This window comes from Pleurodeles waltl, chromosome 10, assembly GCF_031143425.1.
Source record: "Pleurodeles waltl isolate 20211129_DDA chromosome 10, aPleWal1.hap1.20221129, whole genome shotgun sequence".
Lineage (NCBI taxonomy): Eukaryota > Metazoa > Chordata > Amphibia > Caudata > Salamandridae > Pleurodeles > Pleurodeles waltl.
This window is the reverse complement of record NC_090449.1, coordinates 79,804,130-79,820,532: the sequence shown is the minus strand read 5'-3', so window position 1 is coordinate 79,820,532 and position 16,403 is coordinate 79,804,130. Positions and strand designations below refer to the sequence as shown.

At 45.9% G+C, this 16,403-nt stretch overlaps 1 protein-coding gene across 5 annotated transcripts in view; it reads left to right on the top strand.

Moving 5' to 3' along the window:
• The window catches only part of HAGH (hydroxyacylglutathione hydrolase), a 397,775-nt gene that overhangs the window by 149,123 nt on the left and 232,249 nt on the right, over window positions 1-16,403 (top strand). For all 5 annotated transcript variants that reach the window (XM_069209801.1, XM_069209803.1, XM_069209800.1 and 2 more), the window contains exon 7: window positions 3,170-3,271. In XM_069209801.1, the coding sequence (XP_069065902.1) occupies window positions 3,170-3,271 (102 nt within the window). The remainder of the gene's footprint in view (window positions 1-3,169; window positions 3,272-16,403) is intronic.

Here is a 16,403-nt window from a genome sequence, read left to right as displayed (position 1 = left end):
AACTGTGACATGTCTGACTACAATGGGACCCTCCACTAAACACGCCCGTTCCCTGTGATTTTTGGGTTGTAAGACGCTTTCTCTCATAAAGTAAGGGCCAATATGGGAAATATATGCAATAATGCAAACCCACACACTCTGCTACCCAATACACAGAAATCTCCCATCAATTCAAACGTTTTTTTTGTCTTTCCGAATGGCTTTTTATTGTCATTTGTAAGCAGTGGTAGTACAAAACTTCAGACATTTATCATCAGTCTTGGATCATATGCGTTTGATATAATTGATACATACGACAACTTGTTATTAGCTAGCAAACATACACAGCATCACACTAAAAGTGAATGACCACACTGTCTTCTCAAACTCTCTAAAAATAAGCAAGGGCTCTAACCTGAATCTCCTTGTTCATAGGTAGAAGTTAATGCCATGCATTATTATAAATGAAAGTAAAAGTCCGTTAGTTATACTCTTTGCAGACAAATCGAGTGTCCGGAGCACCTAAAACCACCTTGTCAGAATTTAGGTCAGGTTATTATGGGGTTCTACACTGAAGGGCTTTATTTGCAAGCCCTGAACATCTCTCTATTCCTGTACATGTTCTCAGAACTTATTTTACCCATAGATATGGTATTTAAATAGAAAACAGTGGGCATTTTAAAATTAAAGTAAATACTGTAACCAAAGACTTACTTTTCCAAAATGTGTCTTACTTTAGAAAAACAGCCCAACAGAAATATAACGATTAAAAACTTAATGCATCATAATCCCAATTTTGCTGATGTTTTGTAAGGGAATGCATCAAGGTAGCACTGATGGAAAGATGTGGTTTGACACTCCTCCTTTTCAGAACAAGCAGCTTCAGTATTTAATCTTGACTCCTACTGCCAATTGCTTCAGTCCCTTTTACCAATTCTTGTTAAAGGGATCCTTGACCTCTGGGCTCTCACCCTTTCAAACTTTTCCAAGAGGTTTCCCTTAAATTTTGGAATTGACGTCTTTATAGGACTTCAGTGTTTTCACTGAGAAATCATGAAATTATTGTGCCTTTTTTATGACAGTTAAAAGCGGGAACGTGTCATTCCTTTTTGTGAGGTGTCTATGGCATGGCAGCAGAAAGGCTGCAAATGGCTTATGTGTGGTTTGCTTACCAGACTCCCACACTTAAAAGAAGTGACTGTACTGCAAAATAATATTCACAAGAACATAAATGGGCTGAAAAGGAATTTCTCTGAGAGGAAGATTCCTTAAAACTAAAGAATGACTGAGAGACACTGGAAGAGAGGGTAAGAATGACTTTAGAAGGAGCTTCTTCCTCTATGGAACAGTTTTCATCATCCAATGACTGGCAAAGAGAGATACAAGGAGAGAAGGCAAGCCAAGAAGTATCCGTATTCTGGATGCTCCTTTTGAACTTCCAACGTTTTTAATAGGGAACAGTACCACTATTAAATGTTCAGCATCTGATGCAACGTAAACCTCAACATCTTTTCCGAAGGGGCAAAATTCACTTTAAAAAACTCCCTTGAAGCAGAGACATACATTAATTTCAAGTCATTTGTTGCCAAAGCGTTTAATGTTGAAGCCATTCAGTGTTGACCCAAGTAAAACGATTTAAATGTTGAGTCATTTACATTAAACCTCACCATCCTGAGCAAATGTTCCTCCGATAAAATAATCTTCAGTCAATGTGATACTATCTAATGGCAAACTCCAAACACCTTTTCAGCCTCTTCAAATTTCTAGCCAAGAGCTATTCATGATAATTTTAAGATAGATAGTAGTCTTTCCTCCACTGAGGAATTCTCCTCCCTTTGTGTCAGCTTTAGTACTGGTGATATTCTGTAAAATCCTGTGGTGCCAAAAGCCTCCACATAAAGCGTGGACATCAGAAAAAATGACTCTCTAAAAAGTGATTTTTATAATTGTAATTTCCCAACAAAGGGTCTTATTTGCGATCAAACAGCAAAATGCCAGAGCTGTGCTTCCAGATTTCACAGACCATGAACAAAGGCAATGCTTTCTCGATAAATGTTCTGCCAATTCAGCGGATAAGGTTTGTCCTTCCAAAATAGAAGCATTTTGCAGCAAGAATGATTCTGTTAGCTGACAAATGTCTGAAGCATTTGTAATACATTGACATAATGTACAAGTTGGTGGTCCACACAGAAAGTTGTCATGCAAATTGAATCTGCTGCACAGGTTTCAGGGTCAGATTTACCACCACAGCGTACCATTGTTGAACTTAGCAGCATGGTTCCTGAAACTACAGCATGCAGCTTTCTAAGGCTAAGAAAGACTGCCTAAACATATAGAAGGAAGCAAAATGGTCTTGGACCCAATTTGTTTATGCCTTCAAGGGGAAAAGGTTTACATCTGGTAGCAGAAGATATTTGTCAACCCATATTGTTTGGCAGGAAGAAGCAGTGATACTAAATCAACTATTGGTAGCTAAGTGTTGTGCCTTCCGTTTTCATCCACTAAGGCACACCTTAAAGCCATCCCCATGCACAGGAAGATTTTATCTTGGATATCCTTTTTTCAAAGAACATGTGAAAATGAACTTCTTGAAAACCAATAAAGGAACGTTTTAACCCCAATTATGAGACCATTATCTCTTTGAGAACTTAATGTGGGCCCCCCAAATGTATTTGCTTCATAGTTTGTACTTACACAGAACGCCACATTCCAGCATTTGGCCTGAAAAACTGCCTTTTTTACAAGCCATAAAGTGAGCTTGTAAGGTAAGTGAGATCCAGGTTTCAGACACTTGATAAGCAGCTACAGGGAGAGACATTCATACTTCCCAGAACTACTTCCTAGTCTTGGACTGCAGACCTGATACCCAAGTGGAACAGACAATTTTAATAAATTTGGGAAATATTTTCTTATTTCACATCAACGGTTCCCGCCTTTCAGCTTTTCTGTCACAAATTGGGTGTTTTGGTTTCTGGTTTATAAAACATTTTGACTATCAATCAAGTTCCTATGTTAAAGTTGTAAACTTCACTAACTCATCGATACTAGAGCCTCTTCACCCACATTAAATCTTCCATCAAACGTATTTTCAAAGGATTGTATTTAGGAAATACGACTATGCATTGCTGTCTCAATTTGAGATTGTTTAATTTTCACAAAGCTAACTTATTTTCTGTATTTCTGTCTTTAGAGAGTTTACTGTGGACATGAATACACAATTAATAATTTAAAATTTGCACATCATGTTGAACCTAATAATGATTCCATAAAGCGAAAACTGGCCTGGGCAAAGGTAAGGTCTACCTTAATTATTATAAAAATTAAGACATTCATTTATATTCAGTTGATCATATAACATCCTGGATATTATCTTCTTATTTGTTGATAGCTAATGTATGCCCTTTTGCTTCTTTGGCCATAGCTGATGTTTGACGTGTGCATTTTGTAATAGCAGCCCTTAATGGAATTTTCTTTACAGATTGGGTTTAGGTTTAATATTTTTTTGTTTCATTGGTTGTGTATAGTGTTATACGTGAATACATATAAGTTATCTTATGTTATCTGATACACAGTGATGGTTAGAAGCTCTGCATGATGCTCTTTCATTCAGTGATTATAGCTATGTTCTACATTTTTTTCTCATTGAAGCTTGTAGATAGTGTTTAATATTCTTTAGACCCAATGGTTATGAAGTTGGTTTATGATTATCCTTGCTTTGTGAGAAAAGCTGGTGCATGATGTAATTTCCTTGCATAGTTATGCCTGTATACTAAGTTCTATTTGGTGTTCATAGTTGTTTTGTTTTTCAATTTTCTGAGGTTATACCTTTGTAACTGGTGATGGATCTTTTATTCAATCTTTAATTGTAAGTGGGGTTCTAGTTTTCAAATTTGTAGTTCATGATTGTTTCCTTTTCCATTGGATTTGTCAGGTGTTTGATATTCTTTCATTTCACTGAACACAGATGAGGTTTGATACGTTACTGCATTAGTGCAGCTAGGGTTAATGTTCTTGCCTTTACAGATGAGATATGACGTTTCGTTCTTCGTTGGTTATGGCTTGGGTTTGAAATTCTCGATTTACTCAGTGGTCATTGTACATTCTTGATCTTTTGTTTGGTGCTTATAGATATATAACCACCAAATAAAGAAAAGTAGTGCTAGTCAGCAAAGGAAACATCATCTAATATGATAATACAATTGTTTTCTTTGCTGCCTAGAACTAGCTTTATTCTTTCCTTTAATGGTGTTTGATATTTTCCTTGTAGATCATAACTGGTGTCTAATCTTTTTTTCAGTGATCATATCTGTGTTTTTTTTTTTTTTCTTTGATGTTTTTCAGTCGCCAAAGTTGGTGTTTGATGCTCTTTTCGTCATTGATGTTTACCTGGACCTTAACAATGGCTCATTGTTCATATTCGATGTTTGTTGTTTTTTGTTTTAGTGCTTAAAGATGAGGGTTTGATTTTCCTTTTTCACTTAAGTTGTAGCTGTTGCTTAAAACTTTGTTTTCTTCCATGGTCTGAAGTAGTTTGTGTGTTTTTTCTTTTTTTTAAAATTTTAATTAACGTATTTTACGTTTGATATTTTTATTTCAGTGATCCATTCATAATGCTGGTGAGCTTTTCTTCGGTGGGTACAGCTGATTGTTTTATGCAAATTGCATCTGCTAGAAACTAATGGCCGCAGATGCCTTCCCTTAGAATTATCTTCAGACATCAGACTGGATCTGGAAATGTTTTATGAGCAGTCCCCCTGCGCGCCGATAGGTAGCTTCGCTTGACTCCGTGTGGCGTCCACGGCAGGTAGCTTCGCTTGACTCCATGTGGCGTCCACGGCAGAAGTGACATACGCAGAGCCTATATAGGCACCACCGCACATGCTGACAGTTTTTTTTGTTTCTGTGCCAGTCAGCACAGATCCGGAGAGATCTATCCCCAGTCATTTATTTGACTGACCTTCTTTTGACTTTTTTTTGACGTTTTTTTAGATCTTTCTTCTGGTGTGGCAGGGATGTAAATGTAAACTTTGCACTTCTATAGCGCACATACTGCTGTGGAACCCTTCCTAGCTTTTCCTTGTGAGGCGCCCACTCCTGGGCAAGCCCCTGGGTGAAGCCAGGCATCCAAGCGCTGTGGAGATTAAGCAAGCTATTGCCCAGAGGTACAGAGTGGGACCCATTAGATTAGGCACCGAGGCGAGAATTATCTGGTTCAAGGGGATTGAGCCCAAGACCCGTTGAGGTGGGAATTGAACCCTGGTACTGGGCCAGATCTCTGCAGTAGGAAAGCTGGCTTCAAGCCCTGCCGCATCTGTCACCAACAAATGTTGGCGACAGACCCGGATCTTGCTTGCCTCTGGTGCCTGGAGTGTGACCACGATGCGAAGACCTGCTTTGACTGCATCACCATACATTGCAAGGCCTTGAGGGAGCTGTCCTTCAAGGTTCTTGCTGCTCAGCGTGTGATGCCACAAGGGTCTCCCCAAGTTTCTGGAAGGCAGAACGACCCCGCTCAACTCTATGAAATTTATGAGGCTATGCATCTCAAAATTGGGCAGTCCATCCATGTTGGTGCACCTCAGGCCCTACAGATTTGAGAGGGTCTCCTACTGAATCCCTGCCACGGGTCCACCCTGTACACAAGTCAGTCCGCTTGGATCCATGAATGGATCTGGACTGGTTGTACCACCTCGACCTTCCCTAATGCTGTTCTGATGTCAGCACTCGTCTGACACCAGAGCTGGCTGGAGTCTTGCCTTCCAAACTGGAGCCAGAACCCTATCCCTACAGGGTAGGACTTGGTATAAATTGGGAGAAGTCACTGAGGAATGCCAGCTGCTAGACCCCAAGATGGACTGGTTCAAGGAACTGGCAGATGCCATTGGGCTGGCCACCTCCCCAGCTACTGGCATGGTCTCTCCTCCTATTATGGCTTTGGAGGAGTGACCTTCTTTTGCTGTGGTGGTGAGAAGGGCGGCCGGGGTCCTGGACCTTAGCCTGCCTTAAGTGGCAGTCAAGGCTAACTGAGTGACCGCCTCGGAACCGCTTCTCCCATTTAATGATGCCCTTATGGACGTCCTGCTTGGGACCCTGTCTAAGCCCAGCACAGGGGATCCTGTGAATAGGACAATTCCTGCTGCCATCGCTGCCCCTGCAGGGGACACCAGTTCCCTCATGCAAAACCCTAACCCAAAAAAGCTTGGTGGTCCAAACTTTTTTTGTGTGTTTACAAATGGCTTTTTATTGTCATTTGCAAGCAGTGATTGTAGAAAACTTCACAGACATTTATCATCAGTCTTGGATCATATGCGTTTTGATATAATTGATAAATGTGACAGCTTATTAGCTTGCAAACAGCATCACACTAAAAGTGAATGACCAAACTATCTTCTCAAGCCCTCTAAAAATAAGCAAGGGCTCTAGCCTGAATGAATAAGTGCTGATTATGGTCCCAGAGGACACCTGGGCCATACTTTCCCATACTATGGCAGGTGGCAGAGATGCAGCCAAGTTCATGATCAGATATGGACGGGATATGATCGACTCGCTAGGCAGATCGGTTCCTTCATCAGTGGCCTTATGGTGCCATGCCTGGCTGAGAATGCTCGCTTTTCAGGGGATGTCCACTCCTTGCTTATGGACAAGTCCTTTGATGGCTCTCGTCTCTCTGGAGACAAGGTGGACTTAGAGCTGGGCGCTTCAAGGATAGCAGAGCTGTGGCCAGGTCCTTCGGCCTTTCCTTGGCCCCCTTCCAATCCTGAGTCCGCCTTTTGCTCTTTTCGTGGCCGCAGACGGGGCTTCCAGCTGTGTCGTTACCCCTCCAGCCACCACAGCACGCATGCTCCTTTGCCTCTACGTAGCAGAGGGCACAATACCCCTAGACCCTGCGGGTTGGGCAGCCAGATATCGCACCAGTCGACCACCCTCCAGCAGCCACAGCCTCCAAACCTCTTAAATTCACCCTCCTACTATCAGGCGCAACCATTGGGAAGCAGTATATGCCATCACCTGCATCACTGGAGAATGATAACATCAGACTGCTGTGTTCTCCAGATTGTCCGAAGGGGCTACTCCCTCCCCTTCGTGACTACTCTTCTACACGTCACCCACTTGAGACAATCTGACAGAGTACCATCTCTCCATTCTCTGCCAGGAAGTGGTGGCTGTCTTGGCCAAGGGTGTCATAGAGAGGAAGCCAACACCAGAAGTAGATTGTGGTTGTTATCCCTGCTACTTTCCAGTGCCCAAAAAAGACAGAGGCTTCAGTCCTATCCTAGAGCTGCGCCTTCTCAATTTTCTCCTTAAAAAGGAGAAATAAAAAAATGCTCATGATCGCTAAAGTTCTGTCTGCCCTGGACCTGGGAGACTATACATAGCTTTGGACTTGCAGGACACATATTTTCACATTTCCATCTTGCTTGCCCATAGACCTTACTTGCGGTTCACAGGGGGTCCTGAGTACTTTCAGTTCACCATGCCCCCTTTTGCATTTACCAGCATCCCTCAGGTGTTCACTATGGTGATGGCAGTGGTTACAACTCATCTGCAGAGATCAGGGGTACTGATCTTTCCCTATTTCCACGACTGGCTGGTGAAGGCGGGCCAACACCAGACAGTCTTCTTCTACCTCCAGACTATTGTGGACCTCCTGCACTTCCAGGGATTCACTATCAACGTGCCAAGGTCACACCTGACCACCTCTTACACTCTTTCTTTCATCTGGGCTGTCCTGGACACGGTGCAGTTTCAAGCTTATCCTCCCGAATGGTGAGTACAGGATATTCAGGCTATGGTACCGATGTTCAGCCTGTATCCTGGGTTGTGGTGAGTCTGGCTCAGAGGGTGGTGGGCCTCATGGGTTCCTGCATCCTGCTTGTGACAATATGCTTGCTGCCATGTGTATGCTCCGCATCCGAGAAATATCTCAACATGGTCCAGATCTCGGCGAGAACTGCAAAAGATCTGCAGTGTCAGTAAGCAAACCATGATTGGATCAACGGCAGACCCCTCTCCATTGCCAAACCAGGTTTGACAGTGGTGAATGATGCGTCACTCCTAGGATGTGACAGCAATCTGGGTGAGGTGATGATCAGAGACCTCTTGTCTCCAGTGGAATCTGAACTCCAAATCAATCTCCTGGAGCTCTGTGTGATCCCGCCGGCTTTGGAAGCCTTTCTACCCTCCAACAAGGGAAGGCTAGTGCAGGTGTTCATGGGCAACATCTCCACCACGTGGTACTGCAATAAACAGTGCAGGATAGAGTCCTGGCCCTTTGCCAAGAGGCCCATGTGCTTCTGGACATGGCTGGAACCTCAGAGCCTCATTTGGTGGTTCTGGTGGGATTTCTGAATGCCAGGGAGACAAACAGAGCCAAAAATGCCTAGCAGATCACGAATGGTATTACCGTCTGGAGGAGGGGCAAGGTCTCTTTCAGCAGTGTGGAGAGCCTTGGTTAGATCTCTTCGCTGCCGATGAGATAGCGCTCTGTCAGCAGTTCCATGCGCTGAAGTCTTTAGGTGGCTCTCACACAGAGACGCTTTTCATCTTGAGGGGAGCCAGGGCCTCCTGTACGCCTTTCTGTCCATACCATTCCTGCCCAAAGTTGTCAAAAGGATTAGCAATGACTGGGTCCAAGTCATCCTTATGGCTATTGGTCATCCGATCAGGCTGTTCCTTTTGGAGGGTCTTCTGTCGCAGTAACAGGAGAGGGTTCTCCACTCAAACTTGTCAGTGCTCCGACTTCATGCATTGAGTGGCAACAGCTGACTGCTTTTGACCTTCCGCCCAAAGTCTTCAATGTTATCTAGGCAGCCGCAGGAGCAAGTTTGTGGCATGGTGTGCAGAAAAGTAAGGATACCCTCTTTCTGCTCCCCTTTCTCAGGTCCTTATTTTTATTCTCTTTCTCGCCCTGCAGGTCTCTGCTTTGGGCACCTTAAAGTGCTGCCATTCTGTCATCTCATCCTTCCGGTGGTTGCCTGATCAGCCATCCCTCTTCAAAATCCTAGTTCACCCTTTACTCCAGTATTGGAACTTTATAGATTCACATGCTTGAATACTTCCCCGTCGTCAAGATGGGAGTCCCCGGTGGAATATAAAACTAGGCCTGAAGATGTATGCACACAATACATGAAATAGGCCTCAATACAATAACCCATCATAGTCATTTTGTTAAATAGACCCAAACTCAAACTTGAACCAATCAGATTGCCTCACCCCTCTAGAACCTCCTGTGAGGAGCTGACTTCCCTCAGATTTTCCACCGCACGTTGTGCTGAGGAGTCTCCTTTGAGCTCTGCTAAAAATGTTCTGTCTGAAGACCTGTTTCTACAGTTTCAAACTGGCTGCCGTGTCAGAGACACCAAGGAAAGGCCTTTTCAGATCCTATGCCTCATGTGTAAAGACGAGATTATATGTGGAGGATCCCACATGAGGAGTGTATTTAATGCCTGTACCCGGGCCACAAGACGAAGGACTGCAAAGTCCGCAGGAAGTTTTCTACTAAGACACTGAAGGACAGGAAGGGTCACCTTCTGTTGTGGCTACAAAGAGGTTAGACTGGACACTCTGCCTCTGATGAGGACAGTGCCTCTTCTTCTGTTTCTGCCCGTAAAACACCTCTGAAAAGAAAACAAGAAAGTTCTGAGGGGCAAGAGCTGCCTAGAAAAATGGCGCAACATTACCAAACGGTCATGGCTCTCCACAGAAGAAGAAATTGGGTACAGAATCCCTCAAAAAAGCAAAGAAAACTGCTTCAGAGCCAGGCACTCCTCCTCCTAATGTGCTTCACAGATTTAAGAAGCCTAGTTCAGCACCGTCGACGATACCATTGTCGTCGATACCCTTGTCGACGACTGTTTCATCGGTGACGCCGGTGGTGATAACCATCTCCATGTCAACGGCAGCGAATGCAGGATCTTCGTCGACGACGTTGTCATCTTCATCGACGGGGAGCCCCATCTCGCCGACGTTTCTCTCGCCGACGACACTCCCGGCGATGACACTCCAATCGACGACACCTCCGTCGCCGATGTTTCCGACGACACCTCCGTCAACGACGCTCTCGTCGGCAGTCCAACAATCGGCTACAATGTTTCCAGCGACGTCGATATTCTCGACACCCCTGTCGACGACAACTGGTTTCTTATCTTCAACGCCAGGATTGCTTCCACCAAAAGTCAAAGACCATCTACGTTACTTTTGGGTCAACCTGCGCAACATACTCTCTAAAGCTCATCTAACACCTTCTATTACGTCACCAATCAAAGTTTCAAGACTCTTGCCATCTAGGTTTTTAGATGGCGACAATGATGATTAAGATTCAGATCAAGATACAATGTTTGGAGTAGCTACAAGTCCTTCACAGCCACACGTAAAATGCCAGGAGTACTCGGACGACGATTCTTATTATGGCCAGCAGTACTATGACCGAGTACCACAACAGCAGGGAATAGTATCCCTGCCCGCTGGTCTAGTGTCCAAACTCCAGGATATGCTGACGGACTACAGAGAACGTTTCTACCCTCACCTGGGGAAAGAGCCCATGCCAGCAGTTTCTGCTCCAGCTACTCCAGCACCTCTGCCAGTTTTTCCTACAACGCCACAAGTTCCTCTTCAGGCTTCGCAGAGTCCTCATGTCCAGGCCTCTTCTGATGAAGTGGCAGAGGAAGGGGAGTTCTCTCCGACCAAGACAAATGGGATGAGTATGCACTCCCGACACCCCCTTCACCGGAGCCGTTAGCAGTCGAATCTCCTCCTGAGGACATTGGCTCTTTCCATAACCTCTTAGAGAAAGCTGCAATGAGGTTTGAGCTGCAGTTGCCATCTACGCAGCAGGACTGTTTTTTGTATGATTTTAAAGAGCCGCACAGAAAGTCGGTTAGGGCGATCCCGATCATTGACCATGTCTGAAATCAAGGGCTGAAGATAATGAAAAACTCAGCGACAGTGTTACCAAAGCTGGACAAAAAGTATAAGGCAACAGACGACGCTCCTGCGTGCCTGGTGGGTCACCCAAAACCAGACTCTGTGGTTACCCAGGCTGCCCAGAGACGCTCCAAGAACCCTTCAGTGCCTTTATCGGCTCCTCCTGATAAGGGCGGAAGGCGCCTGGACAATATCGGGCAGAGGTTCTCTTCTATGTCTGCAGTTATGGTCCATGCAGCAAATTCCTTGGCACTACTGGGCAGATACGACAGACAGCTGTGGTCTGACCTCTCCCACACTCTGGAGGATCTTTCAGATACCAACAAGTCGGACGCTTAAAAGATCATTATGGAGGGTCAACGAACATCTGCAGAGGTAATTGACTGCACCCTGGACATTGCGGCCATGGGATTTAGGCTTCTGGCTGGTTCAGCCGTCTTAAGGCGTCAGGGATGGCTCAAAGCCACTAATTTCAGTCCGGATGTCCAAACAAAGATCCTGGATCTCCCGTATGATGGCCAAGAGCTGTTCGGCAAGCATGTCGACGAGGCTCTTCAGGCGATTAAGGCTGATACTGATACTGGCAGGTCGTTGGGGTCCCTACAGTACAAGCGCACTCCCTTTCGGGGAGCCAGAGGTAGAGGCTACTCCTCCTTTCGAGGTGGATACCAGTCTTCGTTATCTATCCTACTCCTCCCAATATCAATCATCCAGACCCCAGTACCATCAAAGGCAGCCTCCGGTGGCAGCATACAGCAGACCTCCTCCTAGAGGAAGATCGGGATGACAGTCAAAGGACGCCTCGTGTAGGCAATGACAGCCTCAAGGGGCCGGCTACCCCTCCCTCCTTGTCTCGTCACCTACGTCGTCGGAGTCAGATCACAAGCAACAAGTGGGTTCTGGATATCCTAACTCATGGCCATCTGCTACAATTCACTTCCAGGATTCCCGAAAATTCACCTTTCCAGGAGCGTCAACAACATCTACATCTTCTCCTCCTAGAGATAGAGGGCATGTTGTCCAAAGGGGCGATAGAGGTAGAACCCTCTTCGCAGCGAGGAAGAGGTTTTTATGCTCGATTCTTCCTCATCAGAAAGAAGTCCCGTTTGTGGAGGCCCATCCTGGATCTGAGGCAGCTCAACAAATATCTCAAAAAGCAATCCTTTCATATGGTAACTTTAACGGATGTACTACAGCTTCTCAACAGAGGCGATTTCATGGCTTCCCTACATCTGCAGGATGCGTATTTCCACATTCCCATTCACACCAAACACAGAAAAATTCTGAGATTCATCGTAGTCGGCAAGCACTTTCAATTCAGAGTGCTAACCTTCGGACTCAAATCCACCCACCGGATTTTCACAAAGTGCTTAGCCCCAGTGGCTGCATATCTGAGACGTCTCAAGCACCAGGTATTCCCATATCTGGACGATTGGTTACTAAATGCTCCGAACATCTCTGCCCTACGTCACTCCCTCACGACCACGTTATGTCTCTTCCAGCAACTTGGTCTCACTCTCAACAGAGACAAGTCACAGCTTCAACCTACCAGAAGGATAGTGTTTCCGGGTGCTATAGTGGACACAACTCTTGTAAAAGCCTTCCCTGCGGAAGAACGTCAACTCAGGCTTTTGACCCTGGCAGACTCAGTCCGAAGAAAAAAGTCTTTCAGTTCGGAGGTTCAAATCATTACTGGGGATGATGTCCTCCTGTATCAGCTTAGTTCCACACTGTTGTCTTCGGATGCGCCCTCTTCAGGAAGAGCACGACAAACAGTGGAAGTAGGCGCTAGGGTCCTTCGGGGACATCATTCTCATAACACCAAGGATGGTCCACTCCCTCCAGTGGTGGTCAATGCCTGCAAACATTTCAGTAGGTCTGCAGTTCCTGAATCAAATCCCTCCGTTTACGATCACAACGGATGCTTCGATGGAGGGGTGGGAAGCATGTCTCCAAGATCTGCAAGTCAGTGGCGGATGGCCCAATTCTCATGTGACGCTACACATCAACCTCCTCAAACTCAGAGCTGTGTATCTTGCACTACAAGCTTTTCTACCAAGAATCCGAGGTTCGTTGGTGCTGGTCTGGACTGCCAATACGACCACATGCACTACATAAACAAGCAAGGCGGAACTCGGTCTCACTTACTTTCCACAGAAGCTCAACTCATCTGGACCTGGTTCTTTCAGAATTCAGTGCGCATACGGGCGGAACATCTCCCTGGAGTCAGCAACACCACAGCAGACTCACTAAGCAGGCTAAGCACATCTTCACATGAATGGGAGCTGAACCAGACAATGCTGGATGCAGTCTTCCGCAGGTGGGGGACACCGAACCTGGACCTCTTCGCGATGTCTCAGAACGTGAAATGCCGTTTCTGTGCAAGCTGGCATCCCAAACCAGGGTCGTGGGTAAATGCCCTTTCAATAGCATGGTCAGGGATTTAATCTTACGCCTTTCCTCTGATGCCCCTTCTTCCACAGGTCATCAGCAAGATCACATCAGAGCCTTGCCAGATAATTCTAATTGCTCCAGCCTGGCCACGTCAACCGTGTTACACAGAGCTTCTGTTGCTGTCCTCGTGTCCTCCCAGCAGGTTAGCACCATACCGGACCTGCTCACCATCAGCCAGGGCCAAGTGAGACATCCGGTTCCCAAGCATCTCAGATTATGTGCATTGCTCCTGAGTTCAATGAATTCGGACATCTAAATCTTCCCATGGACTGTCAAACAGTTTTAGCTAAAGCACGTGCAGATAGCACCAATAAGATGTATACCTTAAAATGGAAGCGGTTTTGTGTATGGTGTACTGCGAATAACATTCATCCGCTTACATCTGCTCCAGAACAGGTTTTACCGTACCTTCTCCACCTGGCGAATTCTGGTCTCGCCCATGCATCCGTTAAGGTCCATTTAGCTGCTATCTGCAGATATAGACTGTCCAAAGGACCGTCCCTCTGGTCTCATCGACTTATAAAGCAGTTTATTAATAGGGTTATTCTGACCCTTTCCTTCAACCAAACGACCTCCTCCATCTTGGCAACTGAATACAGTCCTAAGTCAGTTGATGAAGGAGCCATTCGAACCTATCCATAAATCAGACATTAAGGGGGTTATTACAGCTTTGGAGGAGGTGTTAATCCGTCCCAAATGTGACGGATATACCACCAGCCGGATTACGAGTTCAATAGGATATAATGGACTCGTAATACGGCTGGTGGTATATCCGTCACTTTTGCGACGGATTAACACCTCCTCCAAAGTTGTAATAACCCCCTAAGTATCTTACCTGGAAGGTAGCGCTCCTATTAGCCTTAACATCCGCTCGCAGAGTAAGCGAGATTCAAGCCTTTTTACCATCCAAGAGCCTTTCATGAGATTTACAGACGACACAGTCATCCTACGGACAAACCCGAAATTTATCCTAAAAGTGCCAACTGATTTCCACATTAACGAGCCAGTAGTCCTAAAGACTTTCTTTCTACGGCCCCAGACTGGGGCAGAAAGATCGCTGCATTCCTTGGACGTCAAATGATGCCTTAACTTTTATTTGCAGCGGACATCCTCAATCAGAATGTCCAGTCAGCTGTTTGTGGCATTTAGTGCGCCCAGGAGAGGGCTTTCTGTTTCTAAACAAACCATCTCTAGATGGATTTCTAGTGCCATAGCCTTTTGCCACCAGAAAGCCAGTCGACTGCTGGACACTAAGTTTGTGCACATTCTACCCGAGCAGTGTCCACTTCTTGTGCACTCTTCTCTGAAGTATACGTTCCAGACATCTGTTGTGCAGCCACGTAGAGGACAACACACACATTCCCGAAGCATTACTGCCTGGATGCTGAGACGCTCCATGATGCCGCGGTGGGTCAAGCAGTTCTTAGACATTTGTTCAGATAAGGTGAGCTTTTTGTTTCCCTCCATCCGCTTCTGATTTACTCACATTTTCTGGTTATTATTAACGTACCTTTCTTGCATATTCATATATGTTTTAAAGCGTTATTTTATTGCTTTGCATGCAACTGTCTAATGACAATGTTTATAATGATTGAGATAGACAGTATTTCTTGGTACAGAAAATGTGTTGCTTACTGCTTGCTACTCATATTCAAGCATGTGAATCTATGATAGTTCCAACACAGGAGTAAGAAATAAGTTACTTACCTGTAACTGTAGGTTCGATGGCATCTGTCGCTGTAGATACACATGTTCTGCATAGCTCGCCATCTGGTGTTGGGTCGGAGTGTTACAAGTTGTTTTTCTTCGAAGAAGTCTTTCGAGTCACGGGACCGAGTGACTCCTCCTTCTGTCTCCATTGCGCATGGGCGTCGACTCCATCTTCGATTGTTTTCTTTCCGCCATCGGGTTCGGACGTGTTCCTGTCGCTCCGAGTTTCGGAACGGAAAGTTAGTAAATATCGGAAGATTTTCGTCGGTATTGTTGCGTTCGGGATCGGCGTAGTTAGATTCAACACTGCATCGAAGATCGACGCGCTCCGGTGCCCTTCGGGGTAGTTTTCGATCCCCCGTCGGGGCCTGGTCGGCCCGAGCGCGTGTCGAACAACGCCGATGGAACGGACCCCGTTCCGTTTTTGTCCCAAATGCCACAACAAATACCCTTATACAGACCAACATTTGGTCTGTAACCTGTGCCTGTCACCTGAGCACAGTGAGGAGACTTGCGAAGCCTGTCGCGCGTTCCGGTCCCGAAAGACACTCCGTGACCGTCGAGCCAGGAGACTTCAGATGGCGTCCACGCCGACAGCGCACCGAGAGTTCGAAGAACAAGAGGAAGAAGAAACCTTTTCGATCCACGAATCCGACTCCGAGGAATTCGACGATCAAAGAACCGTGAGTAAGACGTCGAAATCAACACATAAGAAAAGTGACAAGGCCCAGGGGACGCCACTGCCACCAGGCCATGGCTCCACCCATAAATTCGGTGACCGACCATCGGCACCGAAAAAGGCCCAAACAGTGCCGAGATCGTCCGACTCCGGTCGAGACACCGGCACGCAGCCTTCTCGGGATCGAGAAAGTGCTGGAGAAAAGCAACGACACTGAGAGAGCGGTGTAGAAACGGCTCGACGCCGAGACAGCGGCACCGACGAAGATCGACGCCGAGAGGTTTCGACTCCAAAAAAGAAAAAAGCCACCTCGGAGCCGAAAAAAGATACAGGCAGGGTTTCGGTGCCGAAACAACCCGTAACCGACCCAGGTCCAGGCTCTTATACAGAGGAGCAATCACTGTCCTCTCAGATGCGAAAGCATAGGTTTGAGGAAGAGCTGCAATCCACCGAAGTGGACCATACGCAAAAACGTATTTTCATACAGCAGGGAACAGGAAAAATAAGCACCCTTCCCCCTATTAGGAGAAAAAGGAGACTGGAGTTTCAAACAGACCAGGCGCCACAAACAAAAATGGTGAAAAAGGTGACTCCGCCACCCTCTCCTCCGCCTGTAATTAACGTCTCACCAGCACAAACTCCGTCACATTCCCCGGCT